The sequence below is a fragment of the Ambystoma mexicanum genome, chromosome 11 (genome assembly GCF_040938575.1).
Source record: "Ambystoma mexicanum isolate Mex_15411 chromosome 11, UKY_AmexF1_1, whole genome shotgun sequence".
NCBI lineage: Eukaryota > Metazoa > Chordata > Amphibia > Caudata > Ambystomatidae > Ambystoma > Ambystoma mexicanum.
Window position 1 is genome coordinate 1,364,449,673 of NC_090934.1, and position 12,071 is coordinate 1,364,461,743.

A 12,071-nucleotide genomic window follows, 5' to 3' on the forward strand; every position below is an offset into this window, starting at 1 on the left:
GTGAACCAGGCATGCTTCGAGAAACTCCTTTACCTTCTTTGGGGAGCCATCAAATTTCCCCGAGGACAGTGCCATGGGTGGCAATTCCGAGGGAGTAGGTTCCCTAGCCGCAACCATCTGTTTAAGCAAAGCGTTCTCAGTCTTGACCCCTTGTAGCTCTTGGGACATCGCTTGGAATGCCTTCCAGAGCTCTTGGACTTGTTCGTCAGCTGACATCGTGATACTCTTTGGCGTTGCAATCTGTGACTGAAGGGGTACCTTTGACTGTGTTCCCTCCGTACCCACGTTCTCCTCACCTGGGCTTTCCGAGTCGATGGTATCTTGCAGGCCTCGACGTGCCAGGTAGTCTCTCTCTTTCCTCTGGTGCGAGGGCTTGTCACGGAGAGAAGCCACTGTGGCCGCTGGGTGTAGAACAGCGGCACAGCGACCCCCTCTCCGGAATCAAACCAGAAAAAGCAGGGAAAAACCCACTAGGGAAAAAACCCTGATAGGAGGTGCCAAGACTGTTCTCAGAAGGCCAGCAGTCCACCGATGAAGAGGAGGAAGCGAAGGATCACCAAACGCTGAAAACGTCCACTGTAGCGGTCGACCTGGAGAGAGGCGAGGGAAACAGCAGCTGGGAAGTCCGGACTGAAGGTAGAAGTCTTCCGAGAGGCACTGCGGAGGAGCACGGGAGAGAAAACCCCGCGATGACCAGACTCAAGAGCTAGGTGAGAGGACGAGAGGGCGAGAGGGCGAGAGGGCGAGAGGGCGAGAGGGCGAGAGGGAGGGCGAGAGGGCGAGAGGGCGAGAGGGCGAGAGGGAGAGAGGGAGAGAGAGAGAGAGAGAGAGAGAGAGAGAGAGAGAGAGAGAGAGAGAGAGAGAGAGAGAGAGAGAGAGAGAGAGAGAGAGAGAGAGAGAGAGAGAGAGAGAGAGAGAAGAGAGAGAGAGAGAGAGAGAGAGAGAGAGAGAGAGAGAGAGAGAGAAGAGAGAGAGAGAGAGAGAGAGAGAGAGAGAGAGAGAGAGAGAGAGAGAGAGAGAGAGAGAGAGAGAGAGAGAGAGAGAGAGAGAGAGAGAGAGAGAGAGAGAGAGAGAGAGAGAGAGAGAGAGAGAGAGAGAGAGAGAGAGAGAGAGAGAGAGAGAGAGAGAGAGAGAGAGAGAGAGAGAGAGAGAGAGAGAGAGAGAGAGAGAGAGAGAGAAGAGAGAGAGAGAGAGAGAGAGAGAGAGAGAGAGAGGGCACGGCAGACGCCGCCTAAAGGGGGGCGGCGGATGGCAAAGGGAAACAAAGTATGGAGGTTACTGGTGACTGGACACCTATGAGAAGTAACCGCGTGGGGGTAAATATTAACCCCTAGTAGAATCCAAAGCGAGGTGCAGAGGAAGAGCGAAGGACCCAGAAACGAAGTAAACAACGGAGAGGGGTTGCAACGCAATGACCTGCCGGGAGGCAGGGATTTTATACTCCCGGCAGCGTTGCGTCTCGCGTTAGGAGCTGCGGCCATAAACACAAAAAAGGGACTAAAGCAACCTTCCCCCATGACCTCTCAAACTCCAACGCGGAAGTAAACGCCAGTCACGGCGATGGCCGCGACTGCGAGTGACAGAGGGAGGGCGTCCCCGACTGTTGGAAGGGCGGATTGATGGCTGGGGTAGGGGTATGTGCAAGCGGAAGCCTGCCCGAGCAATGGACAAGACCCACCGATCCTCGGTGATGGTCTGCCAAGCTTCCTAGTGAGACGCAATGCGCCCTCCCACCGGGGTCTCGTGCGAGCGCCGAAAATCATCATCTATCGGACTTCTCGGCAGAGATACCGCTTGATCCTGAAGAGGAGGCAGAGGACCGAGAGAAAAATCGGCCTCGCTGCTGTTTCCAACGAGTGTCCTCCGATCCAGAAACCCTCGAAAACCAGAGGAGGACCGAGGCTGAGATGACGTTCTTTGAGCCTTAAACAGCGGCTTCACCAGCACGGACAGGGATTTGGCTGTTTGAGTGCTGTCTTTAGTCTTAGTCAGCTCCACATTCGTTGACAAATGGAACAGTTCTTTGCTGTCAAAAGGCAAGTCCAGAACCTTGTCCTGCACCTCAGAGAACTTTGTGGCATTAAGCCAAGCCTGAAGAGGTGTCAACACCAAGCATGAGGCTCCGAGCTGAGGTGTCAACATGATGAGCCACGGCCTCAAGCATATTCTGCGCCAGAACTCTGGCATTCGACAAGCCACCCTTAAAATCCTCCAGCTTGTCCGCAGGAATGAACTCCTCAAATTCAGATAGACATTTCATATTTGCCGCCGCTAAGATGAGATCTGCTTTCGCCTGGCGCAACTGCAGGGCCGAATTAGTGAAGATCTTCCTCTGCAATGAGTCAAGCAACTTGTCCTCCTTGGCCAGAACCTGTGCTGCCGTTGTAGAGAAGCAGGGGCCGGTCTGGATTTTAACGTGGCAGCCGCCACCACCACCACTGTGGAGGAAGGGAGCAGGCAAGACACTAAGGCTACCTCTTCTGAAGTGTGAAGCCTATAACGAGCGTCAATCCTCTTGTTAACGTGAAGTCCAGAGTCTGGCTTATCCCAAACCTTGCAGACCTCAGCCAAAACGTCCCTCTGGAGGAACAAGACGGTACGCTCCTGAGGAGACTAGGTGAACGCCTCTTGGGGAGCGGGTGCCTCAGGTACTGGTACATCCAGAAGAGACATGTTCAGAACCCGGTCCCGGAATGCTCTAACAGAGCGGGGCTGGTCCTTGCTATCCTGATCCCTCCCCCCCCCTACATGTCATCAGACACGTCCGGATCGACCTGCGTGACATCTGACTCTCCCAAAGACTTGTCTATTGGAGACAAGGGAGGCAGGGGCAGAAGTGGTGGAGGTGGGACAATTGGTAGAGGTGGAACAGCTGCCGGAACAACCGGTGCTATGGCTGGAACCGAAGGCACAGGAGCAGGCGCTGGAGGGCAGATTTCCCTAAAAAGACCTCTGAAATACTCCTTCATGCGGTTAGAGTGCATAAGCCTCTGAAATTTTCCGAAAAAGGCATCCTGCGCCAAAGGCTTAGGCAGAGGAGTGGGGAGAGTCTGCTCATGAGAGGAGTAATTCCAGGGCCGTAATGGAGAGGGATGCCAAGAAGGGCCTCCTCCAGTCGGATCAACATAGATCAAAGGAGCAGATGCAGCGAGACCGTGTGCGGTAATGGCATCCGAGCATTCCAGTCATAAACTGGATGAAAAGGATTTGCACCAGGCAATCTATGTTCATCTGAAAACACGGTTCCAGCACCAGACGCTGATGTCGTAGGTGTAAGGGAGGAATACAACATGGCCGCCGTAGTTCGCGCGGGAACGGGCGTCATATTGTCAGCGTCTGAGGAGAACTGCGTCATGCGAGTGAGGCAGGGATCTCCACTGACGGTTCAGGTGCCTTGACTTTAGCCTTGACACAAGGAACCTCGGCAGAACCAGTACTGTGTGGCCTAGGATGTTTGAGACATAATATTAACCAAATTAGCCTCTAGAAGAGGAACCTCGGCAGAGCTGGTAACAGCGACCTCAATCGGAGCCCCCTTAACAGAACCAGTATCACCGCAAAGACGGCAATGTGGAGGAATCCACCTCACAGACAAGACCTTGACAGGTCTCTCAGTTCTGTTGGTCACCTTATCCTCAGAAAGAGGAACCTCAGAACAGAGTGCGGTAACAGCTCCCTCACGAGGGGCCTCGAACCTTGGTTCGATACAGAAAGCCTCTACAGAGGCCTCTGGGCAAGCCCCAGTGTCTGTATAGGAAGCTCAAGACAAGGAGACCTTGAAGCAAGCTCCGGTACCCACCTCAGTAGAACTGGGCCGTCGACTAGCGCCCACAGGAGGGGCCTCGGATTGTAATCCAGTGTTGGCAGGCCCCTATGGAATCCCTCTGAGAAAACTCAAGTATCTTTTTTCAGGCCTGGAAAGCACCTCAGGGGGAACCCCGGTAATAGAGTTTATGAAGCCCCTCCCGGACCGGGAAGACCCTGGGAAGGAGTCCCCCGGTCAAGGTGCCCTAAAAACTAAAGAACTTACTGGGTGTTTTTTTTTCTGTCGATGAAACTCTGAAAATGCAGAGGAGGAGCGTGCTGAAACACCACCTCCCACCGCTCCAGACGACGTTGAAATGCCCAAACCAAGAGGGAATCGCAGTAAAAACACAAGTCCCACCGATGATCCGGACCAAAACACTCTAAACAAAGAGGATTGGAACCCGTCCTAGCGAAGCGTCGCTCGCAGGAAGAACAAGAAGGAAATTCTAAATGAACCAACCGGCATAGACGGACTACTACGCGACAGCCAAATCGGAGCAGGAGAGAAGGACACTGGAAGGAAAAAATCTCCCAAGGATGCAAGTGCATCCAGCCCTGACCGCGCAGAGAAAAGGTCTCATGGGCGATGTGCTGGGCAGAGCTAAGGAGGGCGAGGTTACGGCCACGTGCAGTACCCCGTGTAAAAAAGGACACATTTTTTAAAAATGTAATGCTTTTTACAAAAGTGCTCTGGTCCCATCCCACAGGACGGAATGCCCCATAAGTATGGAGGAAAGGGGACAGGACGTAGGAGTAGGTCATTGAGGTAGTCCTGCTCATAAGGCAATGGAGGCCTACTCCAACCCATGTATGCCACCACTTTCGACATGAGCTGCCTGTAGGATGCATTTGCATGCACCCAAACCTCTGGCTTTCCAAATTTAATTTTGGGCGAGGTATCTACTCCACTTGCTCTTTGCAAGTTGTCATAAAGGTCCTTCATTCTGGACTCTTCAGAAATAAAACTGTGATTCATTGGGAGTACCGTACTGTAAACCAAATGGGGCTTCATCATCCTCAGACCGCTCCTCATCAAAAATCGAAATAAGAGATTTAAGGAAATCCTTTTTAGGTAGTGGAGCATATACTTGTTTGGTTTTGCAATAATTGGCTTCGACACCATCAAAGTAGTCGATGCTTTCTTCATCGGCGTCGACTTAGGAGGGGCACTCGGCACCGACAGTTCAGCTGGCAAATATGGCGTGGCTGGCATCAATGTCGAGGGCTTGGCGGGCGTCGAAGGCACCGAAGGTGTCGATGGCATCAACGACCTCAACCTTTCCTTATGCTTCATGTGATCCTTCCATGTAACATCAGAATGAGGCTTCGAAGGCTCACAATGCACATCAGCCCTTTTTCCCGGGCTCGAGGGCGCACAGGATTTCGGATGAGACCTTTCGTTTCAGGCTTTTTTCGAAGGCTCGGTAGGAGCATGGCTTTTTTGTTTCTCAAAAATCTTGAGCATTTCAGCCCTGAAGGCTTCCCACTCGGCCGGAGTGGACTTCTTAGTAGGGCAAGCAACCCTATCGGGGAAACGGTGCCTTCTCTTCAAAGAAGAGAAGAGTAGTGTGAGGCACTCCTCGACCTGGATCGCTTGGCCTTCCTCCAATATGAGTCGCTTCTCGACTCGTCAGTCGAAGGTTTTGTGGATCCGGTAGGAGATTTTTGGGGGATTTTGCCTACCTTCAGCTTCCCTTTCCATTCCCCTCAAGGCTTTTCCCGTTATGGACTGGCATTTTGGACAGTCAGAGGTGTCGTGGTCTGCTGCGAGGCACCACAAGCAGATACGGTGCAGGTAAGTGAGTGACGTTTTTGACCTGCAATCCCGACACTTCTTGAAACCGGACTTTGGAGTTGTCGATGATGAAGACTTTATCGAGAGATGTTTGTAACAAAGACGTCAAAAGATGAGGCATGCCGAATTTCGCTCAAAGCCATCAGTGGAAAAACGGTACTGAGGGCAATGGGCGCTGCACGTGCTATATATGCCTTGAATGACATTGTCCCCGACTGAGGCCTACAAGGGACATCGATTCGACACACAGCGCCCTCTGCCGAAATTCTTTTTCAGAAGCAGCTGAAGCTGGGCAACAAGTGTCATATGAGGAATACGTGGGAGGACACAATCCATTCGAAGAGAGTTACTTGCTTGGGGATAACTTTGATAAGAGCTTTGAAAAAGATTGTTGAGGTAAGTGGAAGAATATTTCTTTGGACATATGGGGAAAGATCAGCGCATTAAAGATTACATTATTACCAAATGTTCTGCATCTTATTCAATCATTACTGTTGCCTTTTTCAAAACTGCTGTTGAAAAAGATAGAGAAAGTCTTTAAAGCATATGTATGGGAGGATAAAGAAATTAACAAATTCCTCAATATGTCGTGATGTCAAAAGTGGGGGGTTTGGATATCCAGATCTTGGTAAACATAGGATGTTTACACTTAAGAAGGCTGCTTTATATTTTGATCAGACTGGCGTGAACAGACCGATTTGGGTGGCTATTGAGGCATGGCCAATATCTCCCTTCCGATTTAGGAGTTTTTATGCTATGTGTAAGATGCCAAGAGCTATTCCTTTCTGGTCTAGTATCAAGATGACCAGTGATGTACTGCTAGCATGGTTAAGGAGAATGAACAGATTGTATGGTTACATAATGAGGTGTCTTTGTGGAATAATCCGGTTCTTCAATTAAATAATAAATTATTGCATTGGAAGAGTTGGATATCTAAGGGTATAGTGAACATAGGTGATGTTCTTGAAATGGTTCAGATTGTTAACTTTGAGAAATTGCAGAAGCAATATTGACTAGTGAATAGAGAAAGACAGATTTAATTGAAATCTGTGTTGAGTCAAAAGATGGATATATCTTACACTCCTTTGACTGACAGACTGGGGCCTTTTCAGATTTATGACTGCCCACCCAGGATGGTATCAACTTTTCTTAAGCTCTTGCCGGTTCGGTCGGAGGTAGTGGAGACATTTAAAGTCAAAATGGTCAGTTGAGAAGCAACTCTGATGAAACTGGATCTCAAACGCAGGTTAAGACATTTGTAGGTTATAGTGGACTCCGCAGAGAAAGCAATTGCTAGGTTTCAAGATGATCACTGTTGGGGTTGTGGGGAGGAAACCTTTTACACGTTATGGGGATTTTCACGAGTTAGTTGTTTTGGAGAGAAGTCCTTGATCAGATTGAATTGGTTGTGAATACTGAGATTTTGAGGTACTCCAAATACACATTACTTAGGCCGAGTATATGTTATATGGGAGTGGACTATTTGAGGATGTGGTTTGTCCGAGCGCTGGTGGTAGCACAAAAATGGATACTAAAAGTATGGAAAACAAGAAAAAAGCCACAAATTGATACTTGGTTGAGTGAGTTAGTTGTATTACCCAAATATGAAAAGGTGAAGTTTAAAAGAAGAGAATGCTATGTCAATATTTGGACATCCTTCAATGATTTATATGGTGAATCTTATGGTTGATTGTTTTATGGTTCTTGATTATATGACTGGTTTTATCTTTTCTTTTTAGTTTTGTATGTTGGTTTTGTCGGTTTGTTGGGGTGGGATTCTATTAATTATATATGGATTAGTCAGATTCTAGTTCTCTGTGTGCCCTTCACTTAGTACGATTTCTGTAATATTGTAGAGTATTGAATTTATTCTACTGTTTACTACTTGTTCTTGAAAATGTTAATACAATTTAAAAAAAGAAATTAGCGTTTTCCCGCACTATCCCACTAACTAACGCACTCCCAACCCACCTTTATTTTCAGATCCGCCAGAGCGACAGGAGACCATGAAAATGGCAGCAGTGCACGGTATAAATCATGATACGATAGGTTATTTATAACGCGCTTCATACCCAGATTCTAAGCGCGGACCCAGGGATCAAACCTGTGTTACTCCAAGTCGTCTTGTTTCCAAGGCGAGCATGTTGCCCCTAAGCTATGCTCCGAGACAAACATAACCTAGCAATGTCAGGCGCATTCAACAGATTCCTGTGAGTAGGACAGACATGTGACAGCATAGTTGAACAAACGTGAAGCTAGACAACCAGAATAGCATTGACACATTAACATGAGTAATCGGACCATTTTAATGAAAATAAGTAATGCCCCAATAGCATTCCCTTTGTTATAAATACATTTTTAAACAATCTTTTTTTTAAAACACTCCACGAGGACATGAATACTAAGTTTGACATGGATATCAATGCAAACCATCAGCTGAAAAGCAGCTTCTGTACTAAGCTGGAAAAATAATGCGCAAAACCCAACAAAAAGAGTATTCATATTATAATAAGCACATAATTTACAGCGCTGCTCATTTTGACAAAGGAAAATGGTCAAAAGACAGGTTCCTCCTCTTCCTGACATCTGGCTTTCCTCTATTGTCAAAACCCATTAGTACACAGAGGTTTCCACACTAGTTACAATAACTTACCCTGTGAAGAGTCACTGTATGCTGTTCCCATATTGCAGTTTCCTCCATTACAGTGTTCTAAATAAAAAGGATAGAAATGCCATTAAGAACCTTTATGTTACAGAAGTATGAAAAAAGTCAACGTACAACACATTTTTGTAGTTGTTCATAACAATGCAAACATTTTAATGACTCTGTGGGCCAGGTGCAGAAACATGTCAGCATGTTTTTCAAGCCCCGAAGCCATATTCATTTACCCTTAACAAAAACTCCTTGAACAGCCAGTGTATTACTGTGTAACGAGACATATTTCCAGAAACACCCTTCGAGACCATTTCTTGGCATTCCCATATAAACATCAATCATGTCATTGTAACAAAATAAAATCCTCCTGGATTTTAATGGGCAGGTTTTCAACTTGTAACAGATCCACAAAACACCTAAAAAAAATTGCAAAAACATAAGAAAAAAACTGTTTACTTAATCATGGTTGGAATTTGAGGTGATCAGTGAGGAGCCTTCCATGAGTGAACAACAAGGTCAGGCATTGAGGAGAGGGGAAGAGTAGGAATTGGTACGGATGGGTTACAAGTCGTCAGAAAGAGGATGTTTTCAAATAGTTCAGCATGCAGTAGCAGAGAGACATCCAGTGAAAAATTCAGAGACTGTTCCAAAAGGCTGAGGTAAAGGAAAAAAGGGGGAAAAAGATCGGAGTGGTATTTGCAAAGAGGTGTTGAAATCTAAAAAGATGAGATAAGTCTACCCAGAGTAGAGGTGTAGAAGGTTAAGGTCTCTGGACAATGGACTGATCCTTGAGACACGCGGACAGGGAAAGGGTTGGGGGTCAGAGGTTTGGAAGTGCCAGGATATTTAAAAAAGAAGCAACCTTCCAGGTAGGAGGCAATCTAGGCTAGAGCAAATAAGTGATGCCAGCGATTCGCCTTTGCTACAATGCCATTCACAGCATGGGTTTTTAGCATGCTGAACCTGTGGTGCAGGTCTTCAGCACTCTGTAAATGACAGTGAGGCAACTGTGTCCAGGGTGTGGAAAGGGTCATGTGTAAAGTGGCAAAGGGACGTCTATGTGGCGGGCAAGGTGTGCGGCTGGGATACAGACGACTGGCACAACCCACCATTTGAGCAAGCAGACGAAACAGGGAGTGAAGGGGCAGGACCCCATTCCAATTAGGAGTCTAGCAAAGGGACAAGGGTGGGAGCGAAGGAGCGATCTCCCTTCAGACAAATAATCGCAGCGTGGCAAATGTAGCAGCAATATTGACACGATGGAAATGCTACTCATGGACGTGGAACTGTGACACCAAAGGTCCTGGAGAGTGAGGAGAGGTTGACAGCAGCCAAGAGGATTAAAATAAGTATAGAAAATAATTTAGAGCAGAGAGCATCAGAGAGAAAGTGTGACACATGCACAACTGCAGTCTATCTGAGCGTTTACTAGAGAAGCCAGATTAAAGTGGCTGTCCCAAGGCCATCATACTTGTGTGGCAATTCAAAGAAGACAACCCTGTCAGGCACACCTGACATTTACTGTGTGGTGGCTTCCATGGCGGTTTCAGGGCTCCAACGATGTAACAACTACAGAGCACACCATCTGTCGCACTTCACGTCACCGCACAGGACATGTGCTCTGCATATGAAGAACATGCAAGGTACCAGTGAACACCACAATGCAGAAATAAATCATTTCACGGCATACTGAACTGAACCTCCCAATCCAGCATGCAACACTTGGCTTTGACCCACGGCCGCTTCTGGGGACTGGTTCAAATAATCCTTGCCATTATGTGAACACATACATGAACTGGTTTGGATTTTCCTCTACACCTTGTTAACTCTTGGCTTTGACCCACACCTTTGTTCACTGAATGCTCATACAATCCTCAGCTGCAGGTGGCTAAGCAGAATTCTTTGGAATAATTTTTGCTGCCTTCGGTATTCTCTTTAATTCTCCTCCTCAATTCTCCTCCAGTAACTTCTTCAAACCCAACTACCTCTTGGCTGCTAAGCTATCCACATCAGGTACAAAACTCGACAGGTGTTAAGAGGAGGATGGTTTGGTTACTGGCACCTTTGATTGTTATTCACCTCATTTATCCCTTCTTTTCAGCTTCAGAAGAGAGCCTGGCGGTGGTCCTCCTGGCTTTTCACTTGACCACATGGGAAAGTGAGATGTCAGCCTCTCGTGCCTTTAGTATCAGGAGGGAAGTCAGTTAGCCTCCAGAGAGGGGAAAAGCCTTGTAAAATGGCCTTACTATCTTAGTTGGGGCAGAACAATTCAAGGCTCTTCATGAGGCAGTTGAAGACCATCCACTCTAGGACCTTTGAAAAATGGGGTAGCTGGGACTCAGGCGATAATTAACCAGGACATTTAGGTCAGCAGAGGGTTTCTTCAAAAGGAGTATAGAAGTTGCAGATTAGAAGGAGGCAGTGATGAGTACAGCAGAGCGAGAGACATTAAAGAGCTCAGATAAATGAGGGCTGGTGATTGGAAACGTGTTTGACTGCATAAGGAGCAAACAAGTAGATGGGACTGCAACATGGGTTGGCGCTGCGAATGATGGGTGCTAATTCAGCATGACAGGCAGGTGAGAAGTAGTTGAGAGTAGAAGCGATAAAAGGGACTAGCTGGTGGACAGAAAGAGGGAGGGCTGCTTGTCACAAATGTTAGAGATTTTAGAGGAAAAATAGTCATTACCAGAGAAAGAAAGAGTCAGCAATGAATATTAGTTTGGGAAGCGCAAGCAATGCATGAAGGGTAGGTGAATGTTTTTGGTGGTGATTGCAAAGGGAGGATATTAGGTTTGTGAAACAGGAGGATTTGTCAGAGTCTAGTACAGTAAAATCTGCAAGGGAACTTTTGAAGGCCAGAAGTAGGGTGTAGAGCCAGGATTCGTGGCAGCGTCATAGGTCATGTCGCAGGCTTGATTTCAGGGTCTGGAGATCAAAGGTGATCCAAAGCCGAGAGGGATCGGAAGGGGTTAGCGTGCGTGCCTGAGAGTATTGTTCAAAGGAAGTTAAAAATGCAGAAGTAAACATTTCAAGTTGCAAGCTAATAGCCAGGGGTACAACGTCACTGTCCCTCTGCAAAGGCACATGCACATAGCACACCATTTCGTACTAAACAATAGTCATTTATGACTAGCCAACATCTATATCTCAGGGGCAACACACGTCTTGGAAGACAGACATGCCCAGCACGGCTTCAAAATCCAGTCCCACGCTCAGACGCTGGACTTCGGCATAAAGCGCGATATAAGAATCCAGCCCCAGTTTCATTTTTCATGTGGCATATGCACATTTTGTGGTTTGATGAGTACATAGTTAAAGACAGAAAAAGGAGGGCCAATGCAAGTTTTCATTTTTATTTATTCATTGAGCGCCAAAGCCTATAGGCATGAGGGCGCACACAGACACAAACGACTCAGAGGAAATGGGACAACAGAAATCTCCTCTGAAAAGTAGAGTTTTCTTCCTTAAATAGCTTCCAAGCACACCAACAGGAATATGAGAGCTACCAGGATATTACTTGAATAGGAAGGTCTTTAAACTCTTCCAAAAGCACAGAAGGTGTTTTTCTAATCACAGTTCTATGGGAAGGGCATTCCACGCCTGAGTGCAGAGACGGGGAAGGAATGCCCAAAGCCATTTGTTTTTATTTGTTATAACATCCAATATTCCTTTAGAGCTGGATCACCGTGATCTAGATGGAGCATATGGTTTTAATTTGCTTCTAAAGATAACAAGGTACACACCCATAGAACTAGGGAGAGAACTTGTATTCTAGTTTGCACTGTAAGCCAATGAAGCTTCTTCCTGGCG

General features: G+C 47.1%; 1 protein-coding gene across 8 annotated transcripts in view; it reads right to left on the reverse strand.

Moving 5' to 3' along the window:
* The window catches only part of TJP1 (tight junction protein 1), a 2,827,266-nt gene that overhangs the window by 1,377,889 nt on the left and 1,437,306 nt on the right, over positions 1-12,071 (reverse strand). For all 8 annotated transcript variants that reach the window (XM_069624936.1, XM_069624933.1, XM_069624931.1 and 5 more), the window contains one exon: positions 8,256-8,312. In XM_069624936.1, coding sequence (XP_069481037.1) covers positions 8,256-8,312 — 57 coding nt within the window. The remainder of the gene's footprint in view (positions 1-8,255; positions 8,313-12,071) is intronic.